Source organism: Odontesthes bonariensis, chromosome 19 (assembly GCF_027942865.1).
Source record: "Odontesthes bonariensis isolate fOdoBon6 chromosome 19, fOdoBon6.hap1, whole genome shotgun sequence".
NCBI classification, from domain to species: Eukaryota; Metazoa; Chordata; class Actinopteri; order Atheriniformes; family Atherinopsidae; genus Odontesthes; species Odontesthes bonariensis.
This window is the reverse complement of record NC_134524.1, coordinates 11,678,945-11,706,653: the sequence shown is the minus strand read 5'-3', so window position 1 is coordinate 11,706,653 and position 27,709 is coordinate 11,678,945. Positions and strand designations below refer to the sequence as shown.

The 27,709-nt window shown below is 40.7% G+C and overlaps 1 protein-coding gene across 1 annotated transcript in view; it reads right to left on the bottom strand.

Annotated features, from left to right (window-relative positions):
• LOC142368422 (glucosidase 2 subunit beta-like) overlaps nt 1-27,709 on the bottom strand; it is a 132,852-nt gene that overhangs the window by 97,976 nt on the left and 7,167 nt on the right. Inside the window, exons 6-8 of the mRNA XM_075450578.1 lie at nt 23,355-23,484; nt 18,660-18,726; nt 15,790-15,868 (exon numbers count right to left, since the gene is read on the bottom strand). Of these exons, the coding sequence (XP_075306693.1) occupies nt 15,790-15,868; nt 18,660-18,726; nt 23,355-23,484 (276 nt within the window). The remainder of the gene's footprint in view (nt 1-15,789; nt 15,869-18,659; nt 18,727-23,354; nt 23,485-27,709) is intronic.

The window sequence follows — 27,709 nt, the reverse complement described above, 5'->3', positions numbered from 1 at the left end:
TTTTGCCTGAGTTTATGAGTGTTATATTTTTTAAAAGACTCCGCCCCCTTGTGGTGACTATTTCTGAGGACAAAAGCCACAAAATCCTTGTGGAGGGGGGCGTGGTGCATCAGGTGCAGAGGAGAGGTGGGAAGAGCTCAGAGGACAGGGGGAGGGGAGATGATGGGCACATCTGCACATCATCAGCTAATCATTCTCCCCTTTATCAGTAGCGTGCTGGTCCGGGCGGGGGCAGATGGAGCCGGGAGATGACCTGGCGGAGCCAAGGACAGGAGCAGGAGACAGAGCGTGGAGGAGCTACATCCTTGTTCGTCCAAGTTAAAAATAAAAGGTTAACTTGAATCCAGTGGTCTGTCTATCTGTTGGGAACCCACGGTGGCACAAACCTGCCACAATCCTCCTTTAAAGCTACTGAACATTACGTGCCATAAATCATCGTCACCCTTGTGTGCGTGTCAGCAGTTATTCAACAGCACTAACTTGTCATCATCAGTCCGACTGTGTCCAGAAATAAAACAGGAGTTTCCAGCAAATTTTACTTTAATGATGTAAAAACTAGGTGTTTCTGTAAAATTCTTTAAATCACATTAATGAACACTGCCTCTTACGATTAAAAGCAAGAAAACAGACAGATGGATCAATATACAGCATGGCATCAGTCTATATTTTCCCCAGTATCTGAGCCCGGGGAACATTTCATAAAGGCCATAGGGTCGGCTTATCATGGAGTTAAATGCCAATGTAATTATTAGTGTCTGGAGATAGTGGAATGGGAAGCACATCCTGCGGCAGTACACCATATTTAATTAATAAATGTCACTCTGTAGAGGGAGTGAGGGGAGTGCGTGAGAGAAGAGAAGGAAGCAGCGAGAGAAGGAGCAAAGTGACAACAATACTGATCCTGACTTAAGTGCACATGCACACAAGCACATCCGGTACGCGTAGAGATGCACTACAGAACAAAACACAGGAGACCAAGATTACACAAGCATTCAAACATGAGTCAGACCAGGTCCTTAAATTAACCCTTTGTTATAAAATGTGCAACAACAAGGACGCAGGGCATAAAAAGTGTAGTAAGAACCATTCTGTACATACCCAGTCTTGTAAATATTCCTTAAGTGTCCAAGTAATCTGTCAGGATATTGCAGTCTGACCAAACCAGTAACATATTCTTCTGCGCATGCTGTGATATTTGCATGCATGAGGCAGAGAACGACTTCTAGTCTAGAGCCTGTTTTTATATGACAATGGACAAAGGACCTGCTAACACCTGCTAACATCCGACTTATGAGTGCAATGGGAAAGTGTTTAATCGACACTCGGTCCCATTCAGTGTAAAGCCACCTCTTCATGTTGTCGTGGTTACAGGCTGTCCCCAGGGAGTCAGTTTCTGGACCAGTTCTGAAAACACTGTAGCTTGCAGAGCACTGAGGCTGAACATGCTAATACTGGCAATGGGAAAGTATGAACTGACTTGTTTTAGTGGGTGTAACCCCTTAAAACACACTGCTTTTGGTGTAAAAACGGCATAGTGGTATAATCAAGTGTGTCTTTGCATGAAAGGCTTGCATGCAGTTTTACTCAGTCTACAAAGATCTGAGTGGTGACTTTAACTGTTCTTGGTCCAGGGTTTCCCACAAATACAAAATACTTAGGTGGGCCACTTACTGCTTCCTAAATATATTTGAGAACCCGTCACATATCTACCAAAAGCCCATCAACCAAACAAGTTGATGCTTTTTCAAGGTAAATGTAACCTTATTTTTAAGGTTATAAGATATAACAGCTCTTATTTTTTTATCATCATACAAAAGATATGTTGTTTTCTAACAAAGGCAGATTGAAGGTTTTCCATAGAGTAGCAAAATTAATGACAATGGAGCATCTAAAGCATTAGTCATGGTCTTTTCATACTATGTTCAGGCAAAAAATAATGTTTGGTCAAGGTTTGGAAAAGATCGTTTTGGTTTAATACAGAGAACGCCAAGAGGGAGACAAAACAATTTCACGATTTTAACTAATGTGCCGGAGGATCCAAACTCCTTTTAGGTGTCAAGTTCTCTACTCTGACAGCCACCGTCCACCAAGACCTCCCCCAATTAATCTGCATGAAGACGCTCTGTAATGCAGCACTTCCTGCTGTGAAAGAAGAAGTGCTTTTAGGAGAAACAAAATAAATTAAAAAAACTGGAATCGTCAGTATTTCCAGGAGTCAGGAATGAAATAGATATTATCAAAATCCCATTCTCGGGAGGAAAGCTCTCTAATTAGGGAATTCTGCTTCTCTCTTGCTTCCACATGTATGGTGTGATTGACAGCTTCATTAATTAGCCAGCTAAGACTTTAAAGAATGGTGGAAGAATGGCTATGAGCTCTGTGTGGAATATTACAGGAGCAGGTAGCAATTTAGCTAAATTTTTTATCATAAAAAGAAACTGAAGGAATGTTTGAACATTTGAATCTGGCAAACAGGGGCAGAGACAAGCCATCATTAGCCTATCTAACCACAGACAGGACCCCAATCATGCACCATGCAACCTTAGACTCGTAAAATTCTAATATTTTGTACATTGGGGTTTCTATTATTATCTTTACCATCTGTTGCATTGGGACTTTGGTCAAAATGTATGAATCTGAATCAACATGATCATTCTTTGCTAACACCTGCCCCTCCCTAACATTTTTAGATGTAATCTGGAGTCTCGTTACAGTTGGTCTTCGTATAAACTCGCTGCTAGCTGGTCAAAGGTGGCGGGTTAAAAACCCAACAGAAACTACAGCTTGTTCTTCACCTGAATATTAAAAAAAAAAAAAAAAATCTTCAAAAACAAAAAGCAGGAGAAGATAACTTAAAACCTAACTCAACTCAAAGGCATTTTACAATAAAAAATAAATCCTTTTTATTTTAAAGATATTTTCTGCTCAAGTTTCACTGAATTCAGATGCTTTTGTTATCAAATGTTTTGATTTGAATCTTGCAAAGCCCCTTTGTTCTAAAAAGTTCTGACACTTTAACTGATGTGTCACAGTTGGACCAAACTTTGAGGCAGGAGAGGTGCACAGTCATGCACGGTTACTGCTGTTCAGTAACAGAAATCTGAGTCCGGTCTCACTATGGTGGAGGTCAGAGGTTTCGGATGTCGTGTCTCTTTGCTTTTCCTGCTGTCAGGGAGTATGAACACAGCGAGCAGCTTGTCACACGGGACGCAAGCTCCCATGATGCCCCCGTGCTTCTCTTTCGCTCCTTGCCCCCCTCAATCACAACCACGAATCTTGGAGTGCTACTTGAGTCATGACTACACCTGGGACCCTCTCGCCTCGCTGTCATTGGATCAGCTGCCGACTCTAACGCCACATCTTGCATCTTTTGTTCTCTGCCCACATATCAACTCTGAACTGCCTGCAGAACAGAAAAGAAGTTGAAGCAAGCAGTGACAAAAAAGTGAAAAAAAAACAGATCAAGGTCTGAAAGCTGCAGAAAAAAATGTCTCTAAATGTTTCTTATGCAACGACTTCAATCCCTCTCACAAATTTTTCTGAAGGCGACACTCCTCGGCACACAGAAGTGGGTATTCTTGTTTGGAAACAATAGCAGGCGTGCTTCTGAGGCAACTGTTAAGCTATTCCAAAGCAGATGCTTTTTTTTCCTCTCGCCAATCAATTTAACACCTACACCTCCCCTCTCCTCCTTCATGCTGGCTTTGGCTCATCAGTTTTAAATGGCACAAGGCATTCTTGCATTGTTCTTTTGACTCACTCTGAGAACAAGAAACGTCTCAGCTGAAGTAACAGCCCTATCAAGTCTTAATCACCAGTAGGTTGGGTCAGCACAGACACAGAGTTAAAAACACTGCAACATGGTACAAAAACCATTGCAGTGTGCAAGAACTCAATTATATTTCTGAGAATTGGTGAAAACAGGATGAGGATTTGGAAATACTTTGTGCCCCTTCTGAATCTTGTGCTAGACAGAACTGCAAGGGAAAAAGCCATCTGTGTCTGACTCTTATCCCTGGCTTCTCCAGAGCCTGGATGAGCCTGAGCCAGCAAATGTCAGTCGGATAAAGAGCAAGCCTGACAGACAGACACAGGAGTTTTGTCATTCTGTATGTCATCCCTTTGCTAGCAAGCCCAATCTTTACCAGTCTTAAAAGCCCAGAGATGATGGGGGGGGGGGAAACATTCTCAGGTTGAACGTCAGGTTGTGTAACTCCTCCATGCGTCGTGATAGCTAAAACGCTGAGGACACGCACTATTCTGGTGCCCCTCCGGCCTTTGAGAGCTTCCTCTATTGTCTTATGTGCTGTACGACGGGATCACCATGGAAACACAAAACACATCAACAATTTCCCCACAAACGAGATGAGGCTCCACAACAAGATGTTCCTTAAGGAGCCAGAGGTCTGTCCAGTATCACAGGACATTTGATGTGACTTGATATTCAGAAACAAATACTGAATTGTGCAGTTTATCTGCAAACAGATGCGTTCAAGGTTCATCATCAACAGGATATATGTTGGACAAGACAAAAAACAGTGACATTGAGTAAATAAGTGCACTGCATCATAATTCAATACTACCCTTTATCTACTTCAAGCAGAAAACATAATCATATCAAACTATTATCTGTAATTCTGCCGCCAAAGTTCATGGACCAAAATAAAACGTAATGAGAAACAGCCATATGAGAAGAGAGAGAAGTATTAGAAAGAGGCAGTTCCATTGTTCCTCGCAGTGGCTGCAGGAATATACGACGCTTGGTGGAAGTCGCATTTTAATGATCCCTAAACTTTAACTTTTAAAGCCCGGTTAAAGAAAGCTTCACTTCAAAAGACAGACATTACCAATAACATGGCTCCATCCTCCATTCTTGGCGACTCCGGTAGTGCACGTAATGTGGGGGAAAGCAGGGCCTTGACGCTGCTCGCACCACATATTGTTTGGGGTCAGAATGCTCTGTGTCGAGATGATGACGAAGACGTTGCAGCAATCTCAGACACAGTGGTGCCGGGCAGAGATTGGGCTTTGGCCACGTACGCGCAGAGTGATATCAGGAAGTATAAGAGGATCTCACAAACCATTGTTGTTGGGAAAATCCTGTGTGCCATAGGATTGGAGAAAGGTGTTGCACACTTACGCCTGGGAACACTGCACCTGACGGGACTTTCAAAACTGCTATGAGTAAATTCAAAGACCTGATGTGTGTGCTGAAGAATAATGCTGGCGGCAGTGACTGGCCGTGCAGTGACCTGGAAGGCATTTCAGGGAATTGGGGAGCTATGGCACTTGAGGTGGGAATATCAGTATTGGTAATACTGATAGTGTTCTCCCTATTTGTGTGTTGCATCATACCCATTCTGAAAAGGTGGTTTCTGGAGTTGGTGTTCAGACAGAGGGTGGAAGAAGTTAAACAGGAACTGATGCTGCGAGGCCTGGTCTGAGGACCAACGCATGGAAGGACTGCCAGCGAACTATTCAGAAAAATTCTTTCCCAATGTCAAGAACCAAATTCAGCCGAGATAAGGAGAAGAGGTGGTGAAGACCTCTTTCGTGGAAGTGAATTGCTTGTAACCTCTCCTTCCAAGGTAGCTTAATGGATCCGGACCCAGCCGAACTGATGTTCGGCCAGAAGCAGACAAGTGCAGAATGCTGGTGATGGGACTGGACTGGACGAGCTGCTTCACTTCACATTATTATTATTATTATTGCCTGATTCTTCCTGATTCTTCCTGTAACAGCAGTTAGCTTGCATCTCATTCTCCAGATTCTCTGTTGTCCACGTTCAAAACAGCCAAGTTTATGGATGGAAACTTTGACTAAACACGTGTTTTTCCTACGTTGTGCACTTTGTCATATTTGATTTTCCTTTAAGAGTCACTGCCCTAATGGATTCAGACTGCATGACTACATAAACAAACTGTTTGCAATGTTAAATCAGTCCTGTTTTTTTACTATTCACTTTACCGTCTTGTCAGACACAATATCTTATGCATCTTTCGATTAAAACTGGTAAAACTCAAGGTGGCTTGTGGTACTCACAGGTACACATCTATTGTCATCTCTACAGCACTCCGCTGACCACAGCATGAAAAAAGGACTGACAAAAACAAGCTGAATTTGGTGAAAAGCTGCATATTTCCAGCAAGGCAGCCAACTCCTATGCACAGCACAAAATCATCACAGTTGCAAATATTTCGATTTTTTCATTTAAAAAGCAAAAGTTTGTTTGGTTTGACTACAAAAAAAAAAAAAAACATACCTTTCTCCAGTTTTGTTTGTAGCTTGTTGATGAGGAGCTCACATGATTATGAGCATCTTAACCAACTCTATAGGTGATATAGAGTTGGTTTTAAAATGAAACCATGTACACATAATAAAACAGTTGTGTACTTTTGATGTTTAGCATAATCTAAAATAGTGTTTATGTACATTGGATTAAGTCAAAGATCACCGATCGATGCATTCATGTGGGATGAATGAACAAAGTCTGCCACAGAGAACGTGGATGTCTGGATGTTGCTCTCTGCACATTGTGTACTCTGTTCTCAAGAGCTGCAGTTACCCCGTTGCAGCGTCAATAGTATTTGTCAAGTGGTTAAAGCTGATAAAAATACACATGATTGCCTTGAGCTCGCTTAAAGGCTGGTTTGTCAGAGCAGCTTGTAAGACAGAATTTCCTGAGATGGAGTCAAAGTGGTACAAACACAGCTGTGTGATTCATATTCCTTAAATCTGAAGCTTTTTTTTTTTCCATTGCACTTTGTCTTTTCTAGTTTTCAAATAAGCAGTAACGACAGAGTAAGTTGCCTCACAGGAAACTAGATGAGAGACAGGCAAGCTCTTGATATAAAACACCTCTTCCAAGACTTGTTGGAGCAGCACAAAATGATCCCTCTTCACTCTGCTCCTTCCCTCTCTTGCCTTTGACCTCCCACTGGTTCCATTAACTGTAGCACCCGAGCAACCTTGAGCGCATCCAACACTGACAGTTACATAACAAAAGATGAGTGTGGAGAAGATTAGGCGCAGAGGAGAGGAAGGCTGAGCAGTGTCAGGGTGCATAGTCTAAGACATATAAAACTCTTTCATTACCACCCCGATTGGGTGCACCCTCTCCCCCTGGAGCCCCTCGCCACCCTCCCAGCTTAAAAGAGCATGACACGTTACTGCCTTTATTTCCAGGTGGAAAGTTTTCTCAACCTCAGCTCTAACAAAACTCATAGCTACTACCCTCGTTTCAGCTTGTCATTTTGTATTATACAACTTGAAAGCACTCCTGCCAGGAAGCTAAAATGTGAGGCGTGTGACGGCAGGTGATGAATGAGGGGTAAAGGTACAGAACAGACCCTTTTTACCAATCCCTCCAGCTTTAGCCTCACATACACAGCAAGCTTCTCTAACAAGACTATAATCTTGTTGAAAAAGCAGAATTGTTTTTGACCATCATCCTTCACCACCAGAATCGCTCTCCTCTTTCCACCATAGTTTACTGCAAATTTACAACGGAAGCTCTGTATGATGCACAGCAATTGCTGTATAAACCGACAGCAAACAATGATGATAGCTTGCACATATACCAGTTCAGTAAAATCCTGTCCTACATCCAGTCAATTAAGTAAGAATGGAATCCTGAGTAGGGCTCAGGTCTGAAAGATGTTAAACTTTCCAAACGCAAGAAAAAAAGGATGGAAATAAAAATATGGAGTCCTACAATCACATTCAGCCACATGAGAATGTACATTTAATCCTTGAATTACTGCAAGCTTATAAAACTATCATACAATTGTATGAAAACAGAAGAGTGATTGTAGGCAGATGAGAATTATCTGTACAGGAAGGATACATCTTTATTTATTTTTTTGAGAGAGAGAGAGAGAGAGAGAGAGAGTAAAGTAGGAAAACAGCACCAGAGGCCCAAGCCCGTGACAAAACAAAGAGATTAAATGACCTGTGAATGTGACTTTCCATTTTTCCATTAGCTCCTACTCATCTTAGAGGCCTGCTGCCCCCTTCTGGAGGCTGACAAGACACCACCAAGAAAGATGTACGACAATGGCTGCCTTCGTTTTCATGTGTCCATCCGACAGGAGGCTTCGCGGCCGACTGAATCCGTAACACTTACAGTCACAATCATACCTGGCCTGTAGAACTAATAAGCTGCAGGCGAGTGGCACCCAAAGTCAAAAGCAATAATTAAACCGACTCAGCAGGTATCACCACCTCTCGCCTCCCAAATATTTTTGCACATTTTATGAGGATTTTTACTTGCTGCCTTTCAGGTAAAACATATCTAAAATCTGTCATGTTGGCACACGATGCAAAAAAAAACAAAAACAGAATGCAAACATGTCAGACCCCTTTCGAGGTGAGATTTCAGTGCTGGCAGGGGCCAAATGTCAACCAGCTCAAACAGATGGTGTGAAGAGCTGGGCTGAAAGGCCGACCTTGGTCGGCAGTGACGAGGGGTGGGAGGGCAACGTGAGGCACCCGCCGATTGTTTTGTGCGAATCAGTGGATGTTGATGTGAACATCAAGGGAGGCTTGTTGCCGAGATGGGAGGCTAAAGTCATGTCAGGCCTGTTTGCTTTGCAGGTGCTTTGAGGCTCTGTGGGATGCTGTCAAGCTGTCACTGTGACAGAAGAATGTCAGAGGTGGATAAACAGCTAAGAGAAGGTTTTTCATAACGGATATATAGCTCAAAACAAGCTCCGGCTTAGTTTTGATATGCAGCTTTTGTTTTGTTTTTTTCCCCCCATTATTTATTCACAATTATTCTAAAATTGCTCCATGTTACCCTCTAAAGCTGCAGCACATTAGTTCTATCATCAGTCTTTTTTGTAATCTTTAGGGCTTTTAATCAAGGAATCTTTATGAAAAATGTACACGACAGAAAACACATAACTATATTCGAAATAATCCAACAGCTAAAGCCACTCACCACTGCAGACATTTACATTTTGATTGAGAATTCAAAATTGCTGCTGCAGTTCAAAGCACTACAATTATTTTCAGCATTTTCAGTCGTTCATATGTGCGTCCGCTGTCTGTCTGACTAATTCATGAGTGTTTATGATACTTGATGATCAAATGTGCCACTTACACCTGCCAATAAATGTCATCCAATGTGGTCAAAAGGCTCCAAAACAGCCAGTAAACTGACTTTTATCAGCTACGATATGATGTGAAAAAATGTAAACCTAATATGCACAAGCTTTGAATGGGGTTGCAAACAAGCGGGGACGTGTAATCTCCATCAGGGTATTCCACCTCAGATATCTTTTTATTTTAAGAGGGTAAACCTAACCACATAAATCAAATGTAGCCCCTCAGCTAAATGTCTCCTCTACAATAAACATTTAATCTTTTATATTTTTACAAACACAACAACTTTCATAGATTTGAAAGTTGATTTTTAAGGTTTGTGGTGGACAACCGTTAATGAGTTTGTTACAACTTTAATATTTTTCATTTTAACGTCTCTAATAAAGCTGATATTCTACTTGTCTCGTATGTTATTTCTTCGTACTGCAACTATGTAACATGTGAGCCATGCTTCCTGCCATTCAAACCACCGAAAGCCTTTATTATTGGCTTTATATTTTAAATCAGTAAAAAAAAACTTGAAAAGAAGACTTTTTTCCACTCATTTCACTTATATTTAGTTGAAACATATTTATTTATCCCAAAGGGAAAGTATTGAAATACCAAGACAAAAACACAATATTCCTGAATTTCCTATATTTAAACCTGCTCAATAATTCAAGCAGCCTGACCCACTAAACAGTGTGTGACACTTAATCCATAATTCGAGATATTTGAGATTTCACTGTCATATAGGTTAAACCTTATAGAAATGAAAGAAAAATCTGACGTGTTAAATTGGCACAGAAAGCCCAGTTACAACCAGTTTAGGCTCTACATCATCATTGCCTTCCACACAGGCTCTGATATATGGAGCATCTGGTCTCACACAGAATTCCTGAAGATAGTTACTGATGCCAAAGAAGTATCATGGACCACTAAAAACCTGCCAGATACACCACAGAAGCTGTGCTGTCGTTATTTATGCCTTTTTAACAACTTAAGTAAGCTCCTCTATGTCTATAGGAACCCCCCAATAATTCTAAAACTTTAAAACAATAAAGATTTCGGAAGAAATCCCAACCCAGCTTACACCTATAGCATTTTTCCTTTCCATCCCCACACATACACGCTCAAAATTCCCTGAAATTTTGCTCTACTTCTTATCACAACTAAAAGATGCATGAACAACACACATTGACTTTTTTTTCTTTAGCTCAAAAGAAAAACGAAAGCACGCGATGTTCTAAATCTCTCCGTTTCTGGTAGACTGAGTACAGGGCTTTAGAGGAGATGCGAGCAGGCAGAAAGTGGATAAGTGAAATTCACCTCTGACACATATGTGTTTTTGTCTGTTGCTCTTTTCACGGGCACATTGCTGCAGTCCAAGCTTGGTCACACATTGGTGGTTCTGAGAAAGTATCGTCCTATAGTTAATGCTCAAACATCGGACAGTTCTCCTTCCTCACAGGGTTGCTAAGAGCTCACTTTTGTGCAAAACTTTCTCTTGGAGGACTGAAATTATATCTCATTTTACTTCACCTTCTTCTTCTCGGTCTCCTGTATCAATGATTACCTAAATAGGAGTGAACCTACATTTACAGCGGTTTCTACAGGAATGAAAAGCGATAAGATAATGACAGAACACAGAGGGAGAGCCACTTCAGAGTATCCCTTTTCCCTTTTGAGCACAGTGCTTCCTTTGATCATCAAATTGTTCTCCTGAAAATCCTCTTGGTTCTTGAATTATCTGGGCCGCTGAAGTGGAAACTGAATTTTCTGAGGGCAAAGCTTCTTAAGAGAAAGGGGAAAAGAAGCGGGGGAAACTAATAAAAAGATGTGAAAATGAAACAAATTCAATAAGAACTTAAAAAAACTGTATGATCCCTATTCCTGAGTGCGACAGAGGAAAACTTATCAAGTCTTCAGACATTACAACTGAGCACTGATAGCTCTTTCTGCTCCTTATGCTCCTTATGCTCGCAGACACACAGAAAAAGGGAACAAACAGCATATAGAACCAGTTCTGCAGTTGGCATCACAACAACATGAATTTTAAAACAGACTTACACAAAAGTAATCCAAGTAATCTTGACTATGTCCTAAGACCCAGTAGAAGCATATGGTGTTGTACTCCTTTAGAGCACTTAGATTATTCCTCTTGTTTCTGCTTATTTTGCTGCATTTGAGACATTTTTAGGCTGCAACCTTTCTGCTGTGCTCGTGTGGACACAGCTGATGACGCACGGCTCATAGAACTAGAAAAAACAACAACAAAGAAATCAGATCAAATTCCCAATTTACCTCCTGTTCGTGCCAACATAAGCAGGCCTGGTCCAACAATGCAGCGCCTTCCTACAGGCTTGTGTGGAGGTGATGATTATTTGTTCTTTAACACAACCAGTAAATTTCATTTCATTGTTCTGATTTACTGCTTAGATCTGCAAAAGAGGAGGGTGGCCACATTTGAATGCAGCATTTCAAAACAGTTACAGGTGAGTTTTCCTTTGAAATCTGCAAAAAATAAATTTTTAAAGCCGATTCCTCAAGGGCACTGAAGCCCTGAACTTTTCGCTCCATCACTTCATATCGTGTTATTTCATTCAAGTCACACACACGACTAGCAAACTTAATGAAAATACTATTTTATTACCAAGGTTGTTAATCTAAAATAATGATAACAAGAGGGATATGAACAGACACAATAGGGGGAAGCGAATGGTTGTAACATTGAGATTTATAGCTAACCAGATAAGAATTCCAATTAGTGTGGCCGCATGAACTGTATGACTATACTTTAAATTGATGCAAGTGAGCCATAATCTGATTGGTCGGAAGGAGAATCATTATAAATGTTTGGGACGAATTATCTCAGTGCATCCCACACTACAAAGCACCTGCAGCACATTGTTCAACCGGCTTTTTAATCACGGATGAGATACGGAGATATTTTCGAGATCATTTCACTCATCTAACTTTCATACACAAAGAAAAGACCATTCAATCACATCCTGTTTGTGCTGAGCGGCTGTGCCGGCAGAGGAAGCTTTCTACATGCCGCTGCTGCAAAAGTATACAAATGATTGGGAAGAAGGAGGGTCATTTGACACAGAGTTGCCAACATCCATATCTAACCGGAAAGACAACATTAAGGAATCTAACCGCTGAAATTGTTCATTTTCAGGTGTTTTCGCTGTTTAGAACAAATTTATGAACCACAGCACATTCTCTTGCAACAAGCATGCCTGAGAGCCAGGCTCTCCTCCTGAAATGGTTGCAAGAACTCATTTTGTGTGCAAAGAATGCGCAAGGGCAACTGTAGAGAACGACCTGACCTTATTATCTGTACGTTGCTCAGAGACTTAAAGGGGTGAGCTACAGTAACAACAAACGCAGCGAAAAACAGAAAATGAAACCAAGCTGCAGCTTTTCAAAGAGCTCATGAATGTTTCTTTTTCTGATCACACGGACCAATTTGGAGTCTTATCTTGTCCACCTCTTCGTTGGAGTCTTTTCCAACTGAAAAATTAAGTTTATTCAGTGGATAAAAAGCTAAGACGCTACTCGACCCAAGAAGAATTTGCAGCACACAGAGAGAGATGCTTCACGCTCGAGTAAGATCATCTCTGCCATTTCTTATGAATTTGCTGCTATGTTTGCTGCTGTATTAAGATTTAAAATTTTGAATATTACCCAGATAAGTATGAACTTCTTCTAAACATGCATCTCACTGCTCAGTTAAGGCACTAACAGGGTGCAGATCCTCAAATGTAAACTGTCGGTTAAACAATGGCGTCTGGTTTAATGTACGGATCTTGATCAGGGTTTGCAGTTAAGTACATGTTTTCATGTTCATGGAGATTCATACTGATTCACCCCTCTTCAGACGCAGCTGAATTCATTAGGGATGTCTCCCCATTAACTAGCAGATGTAAGAAATGCACACAGATTTTTGCCGTTCATGAGTCTTTCATGTGGCTTCCAGCTTTGAAGCTGCTTGTTTTGTTTAGGTTTTTTTTTTTCTATTTGCTTCCAAGAAATTAATCTCCAAACAAATGCCCACGGCTAACTTAAGCAAGCCGATGCCGGATTGGAGGACAGTCTGATACTAATAATGAACAAACACGAGATCGATCTATTCTTTTACTTTTTATTCAAACATATCTGTAAACATTTTGAGCTAAGTATCAAGCATACTCACAAGCTCAGCTATTCCTGTGCTACATTGAGAGATCTCTGTTAAGATGTGTGCGTATCAGTGTGTTTGCAATTTATGGGAGCAAAAGAGAAACAGGAAAGGGAAAGAGTGAGAGGAAAATCTGAGTTTTAGCCATCTTATTTACAGTCGATATGTTCTGTCTGGTTAGATGGAAGCTCAACAAGCCCTGAAGTGAAACAGGCAGCCGCATTCTCGCAGATAGCAACTTGAGGGGGGGGAAATTGACTGTTAGGAAACTGTATTTGTCCCGTTTAGAATTCAAATGAGTGTGGTGGGAACCCACTTGTAAAAGAAGAGACAGCGCTGAGCCCAGGCAGGCAGACAATTTACCGAAACAAGACACAAAAATCTTGGCATGCAGTAAGCAGATTGTAATTTTGAATCTCTCCAACACACTGACCAAGTGAGATAAATGCAAATTTCTACCACCACTTTTTACCTGCCCTGAAAGGCGGCTGGATTCTCACAAGATCATAATCAGAATAGAATCCGCCTTGCCAGGCCTGATGCTGCATAGGTTGGTTGCATTCGGCCTACATTAGCAGCTGCGTGTGGGTTTTAGGTCCAACAACTGTCTACAGTGCCAGCTCCTAAAGAACTCAGCTCTGGCTGCAGCCGCACTGATATGGTAACGTTTTATTATGTCAGGGCTTTGGCACAGATTAGGAAGACGTATCCGTCCGTAACAACAAGCCACAAAACACAAAATTAGTGACCATTCACATAAACCACACACATGCAGGCCAGTGGAAACAGAAGGTCGGTTGCCTTGTTATCAAAACGAATATAGAAGAAGAACAGAAGCGGCGGAAAGTAAGTGCAGATATTTTGCTGTTTGGACTGAGACGATGGATGGAACTGTTACTGAAAGTGACAGATTGTGATTCAGTACAAAGGGTAAATATAAACAAACCAGAAGCTTCATCGTTTGCTAGAGGAAGCCACGGTGCCGGGAACCAAAAACAAGAAGGATGCAATTATTTAAAGCTGCCGTCGGCAACTTTTTTTTAGTCATATTAGCTTGAACTGTCATGGGATTCTGGAAGTAGAATATTAAATAGGCTGTTTAGGAAAAATCCCGAATTCTGTGGCTCCCTCTAAAGCCTGTAATCGTGCTTGCAAAAACCGGCTGTTTTTAACCAATCACGTTAGGTTTATTATTAATCTATTATCTGAGCAGAACAGTCACCAACCACGTCTTCCATGCTGAGCGTGAGTCTGCCCCAGCTTGTGTGCGCGCACACTGGTGTGAACTCACGTGCACAACCTCGTCCACAGAGGGGGAGGGGTTTGGGGGGGCGGTTTGGAGCTTGGTAGAGGGGGAGGGACCTGAAAGTTGTATCAGTTCGAATTTTCCGACTTTAGACTCGGAATTTTGAAAACCTGCCGACGGCAGCTTTAATGTTTCGGCTAAATATGATGCAAAAGCTTCCATCGTTTCATCGTCATCTCCACCATTGTGTCCAGAGGTCTCAGTTTCTGTTGTCGGGAGCGGACATGGCTCGAGTCAGTCGTCCAATAACCGTAAGGTTGGCGGTTTGATTCCCACTCTCGCCACTCAAAAAGATTGGTGAAACTGAAAGCTGGAAGGGTGTCAGTCCTTGTCACGGCTGAGGGGCCCTTGATGACCATACCCCCGTGCTCCCCGGGCTGTGAATAGCTGCCCACCGCTCCAAGTTGTCTGTATGAGTGTGTGATCCTGTGCATGTGTGTGTCAACAGGTGCCAACCATAAGCGGAGGACAAATTTTGTGTGTATGCATGATCAATAAATCTGATCTTAATCTTAATATTTGTGTGACGTCTACACCATCACATCATGATGGGCGTGAATGTGGAACAAAATGACAGTTTAAAAAATAAACCACGCTTGTGCGAATGTGTCAACAGCAGCATTCAAATCAGAACTGTAGTTCTCCTTTTAACAGCTTCGCCTGGTGAAGAAGTTTTTCAGTCTTCTCACAACTAACTACAGCAAAAGTTTCCTTTACAATCAGGCTCCGCTCTGTTCACTTGCTCTTCGGGGTAAGCGCCTGCTCTTTTCCACATACCTTCCAATTAAGACTTTTAGACAGTGCATCAGGTTAACCTTGTATTCCGTGAAGTTAAAGTTGATTCGTCAGCTGATGATAATTCTGAGGTAATGACTACTCTAACTCCTCAACAACCAAAAGTCTCCTTTAAGCAACTGTGAACCCAACTGATGCCTGTAAATCAGAGGAAGGCTATGAAAGGGATTTCAAAGGGCTTGCAATCTCCAGTGTCTGAAAAGTCATTAAGAAATGGCTGCTAAGGGGTTTAAAATAATGATTAAATATAGCGCAGCACACCGCTGGGCAGTAAAGTCAGGTATGACCAAACATTTCTAATGGCCTTCATGGTGGTGTGCACAGGGAAATCTGCACTGTGGAGTCAACATCAAAGAGTCATCAAAAGGAAATCCTACCTGTAAAATTGTAGAATGAACTTCATGAATAAACAACATACCAGTGCTTCATCCTCAGAGAGAACTCGCTGCTCATCGTGGACGAGCACCACTTTAGCCTTGACTTCATTCACCGATATACTGTGGGGGGTTACAAAGTAAGCATATTAGTATTCCTCACAGCTTTTTTGATGAATATTATAGGCTGATCTTATCAGGATGTGCTGAGCATATCAAGGTCATCACCAGCTATTCTGACACCAGCGGCCTGTTCACAAGGTATGTATCTCCATGAGAGACTTTCAGCCTCGCATGCTGCGAGGGGCTTTAAAAATTTCATTAAAAAGATGAAACAAATCAAATAAATTGTGCATTCTTTTACCAAAAGCGCATAATGTGAAGTTAATTCTCTGCTATTCATGGACTCTGGAGAACTAACCGATTGCATATCAAACTAAAAATAAACTTCACTTAGAGTTCAACTGGCATTTAGATGAGCAATTCTCTGTCCTTCTGCCTGTCTTAAACAGCACAATATACCAGATGATATCCACACGCTACTTCTTTTCCTACAACACTTCAGTCTTGTCATCAGTCTTTTCTCCACACCGGTGTCTTCCTTCCAGAGGTTACAGCTAAACTACCACTACTGAGCCGAGATAATGACTGCATAGTCAGAATCAATCCCAGGAGTCCATCAAAAGCGGAAGTGCAGGCAAACATACAAAGCGAATAGCTTGTTCCACTACAGAGGATCAATGCTAGGGGTAAGTGCTCGAGAGTAACAATGGCTTTCACCATTGTGAAGCTGCACAGCGGCTGCAGAACAACAGCTCGGAAAATTTGGTGGGAAGAAAATTGGCTTTGGCCTCAATCACTGATGACATTTATACGCATCTAGACCGCTGCATCCTAAAAGCACGAGCTTTGCAACACACACTTATAGTAGGCTTCACTGTGGAATCAAGCAATGAATATTAAGGAACTCGCAGATTCGCACAGTGATAAATCCTGACAGAGGGGAGTGGATAAAAAGCACAACCTGTTCGTAGGCCTTTGGGAGGCTCCATCATGGTTCATTTCCTGAAGCAGTTGGTAGGCTCTATTTATAGGCCAGCATACTGGTAGCAGTTAATCCTGCACTGGGCTGCCAACTGCCTGCCAGCTGGCACAGTGGGCTGCACTTGTGTGCAGTGCATGGGAAGGTTTGGGACGAAATAATGGTGAGGAAGACCAAATTTTACATTGATAAGCATAGTGCAAATTAAAAAAAAAAAAAAAAAAAAAGGCTTTAACGTAGAACCTTTAAAAAAAAAAAAAAAAAACACCTGCTCACGGTTTGACCGAAACAACCAGTCAGGAGGAAACGAATTTTTCCACTGTGTTGATTAGTATATCAAAACACACTTATGATGGAGTAATGATGTTTTAGAGAATTTCTTTATGTGGGTGGAAATAAATGGTGGCAATTTCTGTCAAGAGCCAGTTTTTGATTCGACTAAATGGACACAAAAATTAGTTTAGACAATATAAATGGGAGAATAATCATCTGTGAATATGCATTAAAGATCATTTGCAATTCAAATGGAGTGAATTTACAATGGGGTAATGTTTTGATAAGTGTCAATAGGGATAAGGCCAGACAAACATTAAGGTTCTGCAGTGTGCATATTAATCCAGTCAGCAAATTGACTGGCAACTGCAAGAATCAGGTATAATTTTTGACTTTGCATTTATCAGAACGCAACTAAATCAAGCTCGGCACTTTGGCCTGCGAGCTGCAAAGCCTTGCAGGCATACATTTACACAGCCTTTGCCTCCTGTTTTATTCAAATGAGCATCGATACATGTCCTGCATCAAGATAGCCAGCTCACCAAATCAAATGGCTGACAGTCTGAGACAGTGACTAGAGAAATGCACGCACTTGCAGATATTTCAGCTTAGTAATGTGTTTGTTTAAACACAGCTCATGGAGAGAGCGCTTTGGACGGAGCGGATGGATGGTTTCAGAGGCGTGAAGGGAGGGATTGGGGGGGCACAGAGGGACTGAATAATGGTACACATCCAGTGCAGTGAAGGAATACATAAACGGGCACAGAGCACCTACTGCCGACAAAAATGCTGTACAAGCATTTCGCCCTCGAAGCAGCCATATGTTTTATGGCCCTTCCAGTTCTACCTATACCCAGCTTCTCCTATTCTGGCAAAATATGCCCAGTTAGATAAGCAGTATTGATTTTTTTTTTTTTTTCCAAGCATGTTGTGGGAAAGTGAGGAATGTGAGGGTGGAGAAAAAGCTTGAAGAGGACAGTTAGGCTCCTCATATATCATGTGCTCTCTTTGTTTTTGTCCTCTGCATCATCGACCAACATCCAACGCTGATCATGACTGCGAGTTAGTTAACTTAGGTGGCAATACAACAGCCTACTGAGCTTGAAGATGGAACAATGAGAGTAAAGCTTTTTTTCTAAGTATGATGCGGACAGAGAAGGTGTAGGAGTTCAAACTGATGAGACTTCACAGCTACTCAGAAGGTGGAGCTAACAAGCGTAATTCATATAGCATATAACAACTATTACTCGAAAGGACAAGCAATATAAAAGCAAGTGGCAACTCTGGTATCTTTTTATCTTACTCATCTTTTATGCCACTTTTGTTAAACTTAGTGCATTACCTAAGTTTCTTTTGAGAGCTTAAAAGATTTACAAAAGTGGGAATTTGTTGCCCATTTGTTGTGTAATACTTTCACCAATAACTATACTATATATAGTAACTACTATATATTACTACTTTTTTTTGTATCCTTCTATGTTACCGTCAGTGGCTTGTACATTTATTTACAATGAAGCCACAAACAAAAACTTTAGGAAAAATGCAGAAGGAGAATCAATCTAATGGGTTTTAACCAGAAATAGTCCTTATGATTCTTACCCGCCATCTTTATCGCTGTCCAGTAACAGGAAAATGTTGGTTACTGTGTTATTCTGATGTCCGAGTGCTGAAAAAGAAACATAATATCCATAAATGTGTTAATGTTTAAAAAGAAACCAGCTAGCTTTTCTAATGAAAACAAGTCATGAAAAAAAAAAAAAAAAAAAGAGCAATAACTTTCAGAAAACTACGCGGGATCTGTTCTTGATCACCAATCACTGCTATCAATACTAATCAATTTCAATACAAACTGAGAGGAAGGAAAAAAAAGTTGGATTTAAACATATGAGGAGAGGAGAGAGGAGAGGGCAATCAGGCAATGAGTCAGTCATGCTGTGCGAGAACATTTGGTTTCCCTGTAGGGAAAAAAAAAAAAAAGCATGTCAGAGTCCAGAATGCAATCAGGAGGCTTTGTGCTCTAACGGCTGGTACAACAGTGATTTCCCTCTTTCCCATTCATATTCACAGGCAGATTATAAGGAGATGCAAAAACTTCCTCAACCCCCTTTCCAGCGAGCATGTGACCCCAACTGATTCATTTTGTGAATCGCATTCATTGAAGTGGAAGGGAGAGGAAGTTCTCTTATTTGCGGCGCTGAGCATCTCCCAAATCATCAGCAAGACGGAGAATGTAAAGGGGCAAACTGATTGGCCCCTAAGTCTGGGGAAAAGCACTTTACATTATGCTAATTGCACATCCGCTGCAATTACCTTTCCGTACTAATTACGGAAAAGCTAATCGTGAAATTAGCATTTTTTTTCAGAGCGTACAGTACAAAGCGCTTGTGCATGTGTTCTGTCAGGATGTTTAAAAAAAATTAAAAATTAAAAACGATACACCCCATTTCCTAAATCCAGCTTTACTGAAATGAGCCTTTAATCCGTAGTTATGAAGCAAAGCAGTCTTTACAATTAGAAGTTTTAAAAGATTCGAGATTCTGAAAGATTCACCCGTATTTGACACCCACAACATGACAAGAAGCTTCAAATGTCAACAGAAAAGCTACATTCTTCACATCCGCTGTTCACTCTACTCAACCACAAGAGGGGGAGGGGGGGGGGGGGGGAGAGACAAGATTTGCTAATATTCTGCTGCAATGCACACAACATCTGTCATATTAGCAGCCCATTCTTTTGTTTGAATAGCTCTCTATTCCCAACCTAATGGCTGACATTCTCAACCCATCCTCTGGTTGCCGTCTCGCAAAAATGAGTGCACCAGGAGGAAGGGGATGGTCTCATCCCTCTCTCGACTGAAAAGCTGCAGCTATGAAAAACAACCGTAAGGAGGATAGATGGAGAAGGGAGAAGAGGAGGACAGAACTAAAAAGATGGAGAGGGTGTAGGTGGAGGGGGTTAAAAGGTAAGAGGAAGATGGGAGAGAAAAGAGGAAAATAAAGGAGGAGAGAGTAGGAGGGCAGGGGAGAAAAGGGAGGAGAAGGAGCTTCAAGACATTGGCTCTTTAGGCCGTTGGCACATATAGGAGGCTGTGTTTACTAATGGACACCATCAGTCATCCACCCATGTTGCCCTGGTGATATCAGAGCGCACTCATAAAATAAGAGAGGCACATAGAGAACAGAGAAAATGGAACATATCAGCAGGAGTCTGCGGATCTGCAGACCATGTTATCCACACATAGCTTTCTTTTGTTGCTGTGGGCTCTGCACTCCAAGGCAAAGAAAATGCATATTTTGTTGTCTTTACTACACTAAAAGCAATATTTGCAGGGAGAAAATGACATCTTTATATGGAATAAAAATCCTTAGAAATGGAATCAGATCAAAAGGGTTCAGCTTTCGCACTGAGCTTTTGCTAGACTAAAGAAACAGGACACAGCGTAAATACTGAGACACAACCGCATTTAAAGTTGAGGGATTACAGCAGCAGAATGACTCAGTGGATCATATCAAGAAAAAAAAGATATAGGGGGCCCAAACCAAAGATTCAGACACTCAAATGCATGCTTTCAAAAAGAGAAAACACTTTAAATGTCTGACAACGTTGATGTACTACCATTGGTGTAGCTCAGCAGGAGGAACTGTATGATGGAATGTGACACTGAGCATAACAAGAATATGACACCAACTGTATTTAAATGTCATTTCCATCTCATTCACTCATTTAAAAAGACTTTTTAAAACGAAAAAAGGAGGAGAAAAAAACAACCTTGAGCGCCACCATTTAAACATAAAGGATCTTTTGAGGAACTGGCTGCGTCATTGCATGTGGAAAGTGCAATTTGTGGCATGTTATGAGCTGCTGACACATCTTGCTATAGGCCGCCTGTTAGTGTGCACGTTAGTGTCCTCTCGTAGTGGAGAGGTGGTTTGTACGGAGGTCAGGCAAAAAAAAAAATATTTAAAAAAAAAAGAAATAATCAGGTCCACTGAGTGGATTACAGAAGAGGAACACGAGGAAATCCCCTTAAACTGTGGGTGAACTGAATAATTGCACAGCTTTGCATTTTGGATGTTCCATTTAAAAAAAAAAACAAATAATGTAAATTAACAATGTACATATCCATAAATATATAATATATCAGGCCTCTGAATGACAGAATTAATATCAAACAACCATCATTAAAGAATTGACCTCGATATGAACCCAAAGCTTGTCATGGAGGGCATTTTTCTCATTATTTGGGAATAACAAAGTCTTTGTTAATCATTGAGGATTTGCTCCTGATTTCCAAGCATGCTGTGTGAAGAAAAGGGAACCAAGTCTGCTGCTTATCTAATGAAAGTGCAGCGTATACAATAGTATTGTTTGTGCATTTGCCCAAGACATGCGATGATGACTTTTTAAAAGGATGAGATCAACATTATTTCGCATAAAATCCTGCAAATGTATATGCTGCATACAGAAAAAAAACTCACTTTTACTTTGCTGTCCTCTCACGTCTGATGTCCCCAGCTTTCTATGCTTCTATTTTTCTTTTCCACTTTACCACAGACATCGCTCGACAAGAAACTAATTTTCTTTGAGGGTACAAATAACCCGGTCCTTTTAAACTTCTCAATAACTGTGAGCGAAGCCCTGGAGACACGCCTGAGCGACGGCAGCAGTGATGGGAGATTCTGTTAAAGTTCTACTTTGCTTGTTCCACTGGCTTTTCATTCCTATTTTGACTCAGGCTATTGAAAGATCATAAAGTGAAAGACAACACATTAACGTAAGAAACTGTGTATGTTCCTGTATATGACCAATAACTCAGAGATCAGTATTTGCCCACATGGGTACGCCATTGTTTGAGGAGAGTTATTTTACAGGTTTGATATATAATGTGCAAACACATTTTATAAATTGGGAGACGTGTGTGTTTAAGGGAAATCTAGAATGGTATTCATGATGATAGAAAGAGGAAATGTATTTACTTAATGACATTGTGTAAGCCAGAGAAAGATATTTGCTGATCTGAGATCCTTTTATCCTTTTCTGCCATATACTTGTCCGTAATGAAAAAAGTAAGCTCGGGGTTATCTATTTGCCAAATCACATAAGAACCTCTTAGCAAATATCACATTTTGGAAAAATACTTGAAGTTTATGTCTCTAACACAGTCTCCACTTTCCTGTTAAGTCCAGAAATAAAATCTAGATGTGCATAAATGCTGTAAAAACACACCATTTCCTGAATTAAAATTCCAAATTAAACACTAAATCCGAGGCACTAACATCAATGGCTGCAACAGGGGGGAAAAAAAAGGAGAACAAGTCGCCTCTAAGTGACCAAAAGAAATCAAAGATGGCGTCCGTTACGCCGTGAGGATGAGCTCTAATGAACGAAAAGGATGACAGGCTCAGGGATGTTTGGAGGGGGAGAGCCTGTGATGTCCAGCAAAAGTCAAGTTGCAGAGTGGAAAGCATGATGGATGATGCCCTCAGGAACCAACAAAGTCAAATTACCTATATTGCAACCAAAACTTATACTTGAGGGCAAGTTTGACACATGATAGAAAATCAATGGCCGACACATTTGTTAAAGGCCTGTGAAAAACCTGACAACAAGTATTAATAGTACAACAATTACATGCAGATGTCATCATATCAGAGTAAAAGATTAAAGAACCTTTGTAAAAACCTAACAAATACTTCCGGCTTTGTGTTTCATTATTTACAATAGATAGGTGTTTTAAGTATTTATCCCTCTACGGTCTAAAAATTGTACTTTTAAACTAATTAAACCCTGCCAATCTCTACAGCCCGTGTTCCCCACACACACTTGATGAGTGTAAATCCCTCAGAGCCAATTCCCTACCCAGCCCCACACATTTCCGTACATTCAAATGCACGAGTCAGAACATCACTTAAATGCCAAGCCAGCTTGTGCTCGGAGCGATAAGGGAATTTTCCTGTGACTCATATGCAACTTCCCTCTAATGGTTTCAGGAACGTAAAAGAAGGGGCCGGGGGGATTGCAATATGCTGTTGCTCAGCAATCCTCTTCTAGTCACTTCATTTCAGCGGTAAAGCAATCTGCGTTTAACCGTCACAGTTCCTTCTGATCTTCTATCATTTTTTCATCCTGACCATCTGACCTGAGCTTCTACGGCCTGAAAAAGGTTTGTTCAGTGCAAGCATGAAAATTAAATGGAAGCCAACTTGAAACCGAAGAATGCAAACAGCCTAATTATGTAAACTATGGAGCATTTCTGTGAAATGAGAAAGTGTTTTCATATGGAAAGACTCTTACCACCGTCCCCTGCTTCCAGCGCCTTTACGGTTTGCTCTTTGAGTCGGTCGGCCTCGTTTTTCTTCCTTCTGTGTTCCTCTAATTTGATCTGAAGGTCCTCAGCAACCTGCTGGAGCTCTCTGAGCTGGGCCTGAGGACGGAGAACATTAGTCAACATCTTCGTTAAAGCAATCACTTGCGGTTAATTACAACAGTTTTTTTGTTTTACATTCAATTTTCAACAAAAAAAAGGGTACAATCGAGCCTCCCTGACATTTTCCTCCTGATCCCGTCCTGTTGCATGTGCCACAAAGCTAAACAGATATTTCACTTTGTATCCAAATCTTGAGATCGTTTTATTGTTCCCCTTTGGAAATTGCAGATTACATCCAATGAACATACAAATGGCATTCACCAACATTTAATCCACATCTTTTCCCCTGATGGTTGTTTCAGAGGCTTCCAAGGTAAGGATGAGTTGGCTGATACTTTTTGTGTTTTTGCCATTTCTTCCTTTGATATCAGTGAAACAATAAACATGCATTATAAAAACTAATCGGAGCAGTTTGTATTCCAGCCCTTCATCCCACTGCGTCTTTCTCCGTCACATTATCTCTGAATGAGCACAAATTCTTTCATATAAATGTATTAACCAACCTTTATCACAACCTTTCGCATGTGAATGATCTTTCGTGTGAAAAACAACAGTTTCAAACGACTTTTTATCCAGTTAAACCCGACGTTAAACTAGATATTTGCTGAATCTGCAGCTGCAGGCTAATCCTGTCAGTTTCAGTGCAACATCAGATAAGCATCAGCTACTGCTACTGGCTTATATCATCCTTTTTGCCGATAGGCCGACTGCTGTCAACAAGCTTAATATCAGCCGACACCGATGTTATGTCGATATATCTGTGCATCTCTAGTTTTGAGTCAAATATTTCAAGAACTATTGGATGACCTGCAATAAGATTATGTGCGAAAATTAAAGGCCATCTCAAAAATGGTATTTTAAAAAAGTTTTTATTTAGAAAGATCAGCCATCAGCAGTTCCTCATGTTTAATTAAAATGCTCGGATATTTAGTTAAGAGGATGAACATGATGCACATGAGCAGCATTTTTACTGCAAGCATGATGATGATGATGAGAACTTTGTTATCCAAAAATCTATGAGTATTTTTTTTTTTTTACTTGGGAAATACAACGTTGCATTAAAAGAATATAGTGTCATGCAAAAGTTTTGTCAAAATCTTTCTTATTGGGAACAGATTAACTGATCTTCAAAAGGATACTTAGCTAACAAGCTAAGTCAGCTAGCTAAATTTGGCCCATTTCTACTTGGATCATTTCCATCGTTTACAGTTTCAAAACAACAAAAAAGGAACAAGGCCAGAGCGCAAATCTTTAAGGAAATGTTTGGACTCCATCTTTCTTATGCATTAGTAGATGTACCTCCCGACCAGAACCAGCCCGTGTCTTTACGAAAACTTTTCCAAACAGCTGTCGGTTCCACGCAATGGACTCATTAAATCATCTGCATCAGAAGGTGTGGCTGTCAAACCAAAACCGACAGCTTATGACAACCAAACATAGCCCATCATCACTCTCTGTAATGGACCAATTAATACCAAAGCACAACAGCCTCCTGCTTGTGTATATGTGTCCACACGTGTGTGAATTCAGCCTTCCAATCTCTCCTCAGAGACTCTCATAACGCTGTGATGGATCCTGCGTGGCTCAGCCAGGGATGACTACCTTTCTAGGCCATGCTGTTTACTTTGCCACCTTCAGTTTGCAGCAGTGATTTATGAGCCCTCTTATCAGCGTACCAGACGAAATTTACTTCTGAATAACGCAACTGTATTGTAAAAAGTTCCCCTAGAGTGTTAAAGGAAAGAATAAAATCCTGAAAACTAATGTGCAAAGTTTGCACATAAATCTCAGTTTACGTTTCCATATAAACGTAAAAACACAGTGTTGTTGAGTTTCAGATGGAGAAAAAAAAGACAGTTTCGAATGGGCCTTGAATATGCTGCAATTCCTTGTGAGCAAATTGTTGAATAACGAGTTCTTGTCAATGCTACCTTAAGCTTTCATTAAATAAAGGCTGGCAATTTGATTAAAAAACACTAACAAGTGGCTTCTGTGGCAGCTGTTTTGTCTTTAACCCTTGAACCACAGGAGGAGTTCATGTTTGAGTTATTTGTGTAAGGTTTCCAACACGACGGCCCCAAAGTAACCTTCCCATATCAAAAAAAGACGCTCTGAGAGAACAGGATCACAAAGAGCGGCAAGTTTAGAAGGACTGGGTGACACTTCAGCCTCAATATGCCAATCAGCTGCCACAGAGAAAGAACACGGGAGGAAAAAAGGGAAAAGAACAAGTTAAGAGGTGAGCGGGATAAAATCCCAGAGACCCTCAGCTGGCAACTCAGACATGTCTGTTGTGTGTGTGTGTGTGTGTGTGTGTGCCTGCCTTCTGGCAAATCTACTTAGTCAAATGTGTGTACTTCATCAAAAGTGGCATCTTTCAAACTGGATTTTCCATTTCATGTTTTTATCAAATAGATAACAAAAGCAGTTCTGTGAAAGGCTTCAAAATGCCTTGAAACTAGATGATTTCTAAACAATAAAGCATAAAATAACAAGGATCCAGGGCAACCCTGAGAAAGTCACAGAACTGTAAACTGTGCCGCAGCTTCAATGAGTCCTTCAGAGTCCACGCTGCATATTTTCAAATGACTCAAAAAATGTTTCAACAGTTTTCTTAAAGCACAATAACGCATTAAGGGATAAGATCACTGCAACTTCTAAATGTTGCCTACAAACATCTAATCTGCTCCGGGTTAAAATGGTTTAAATGTACAGAAAGCAGAACGGTAAGGACATCAAAACAACATGGACAACATGTCAAATGTTGAAACTGAGAGTTTTTGTTGAATTTTGAATAAAACATGCTCATTCTGAAGCTGCAACCTGTTTCAGGAGAAAATGCGGACAGGGGGATGTTTGCTGCTGTGTTGCATCACCTCATCACTTTGTCAGTGTTTGGGAACTGGGGAGACCAGCTGTTGAACTGTGGTTCTTAAAAAGATGTTTTCACATTCTTGCGTGATAAGGGATTACGGGTGTTCAACAGTTTAACCTTCAACCATTTTTGTTTTAGAAATGTTTTCAACGGATGATAGATCTGAGCTGAATTAACACCTGAACTCTTAACTGTCAGGCTTTCAACATATTTTCTATTTCCAGACTCAAATTTCCTGTTTTCTTGGTTGATTCTTCAAGATTTTTTTAATATATATTTATATAGATGCATCCGATGTTGATGTTTATATGTTATATTTTACAATTATGTTGCCAAATATTTGCCAGAAGCTCCAATATAAAACAGTGAGTAGCACAGAAGAACGCTGTAAACCACCCAGTGCAAATCATTTCGCCGTTACTTCCCCTCAGGATAAGCAAGACACAATACTCACCCTCTACCAGACTGTGGCCTGCCCCAAACAAGATGAAAAGCCATGGACTTGTGGAATAATTGTGGATAATTGTTTTTAAAACAGCATCCATGTTGTCCATTTCCACTCTCTCACAGAGTGATCTAAAACACGTGTTTAAACATGTGATATGTTGTCTTTGTGTCATTTTTCATTCACATTTGGGCAGTAAATTACTTATGACCATCACTGCATGCCGTTTTTAATTCACATCTTACACAGTGTTCCGACATTTCTAGAAACATTTGCTTGACGAAGTAAACGTACAAAGAGAGAGCGAGATAAACTGCAGTTTCAACAAATCTTAAAAGTTCTTTTTATAGAAGCGGGGAGGTTGATTTAAAATGGGCCAGATTACTCACATACTCATTCATTGTGCTTACTTACTCATAACCATTTGCTTCTTACTGCCTGAGAGCAGTTGCAAGGTTGGCAATAATGATGATGTTTGTAAGTGAAAAGAATTTGAATAGGAAATACACCATTTAAATTAGATATATATACTGTACATGCTTAAATGGGAAAATGCATGAACTGGTTTACCAAATGATGACAAGGAAACGCTGTAAGAGCAGTAAACATCTCACTTGAACAGGGCAAAAATAAACTCCACAATAGGCTGCGGTTGGTATTGGAAACTGGTGCTGGTGGCACAACAGACGTGTGTGGCAGCAGGTGCCGATAACATGCAGGATATAACAGCACCACAGAACACAAGCTGCTTACTCAGAATAGAAATCCTCAGAGGCAAGCACATCTTAAAGCAAATTAACCTCAAAGTCCCCATCCTTCAAGTGTGTTAGCCAGCTAGCTAGGTGATAACACCAAAGTTACAATGACAGCAAAAGTAAGTTAATTAAATCTATAGAAGATTA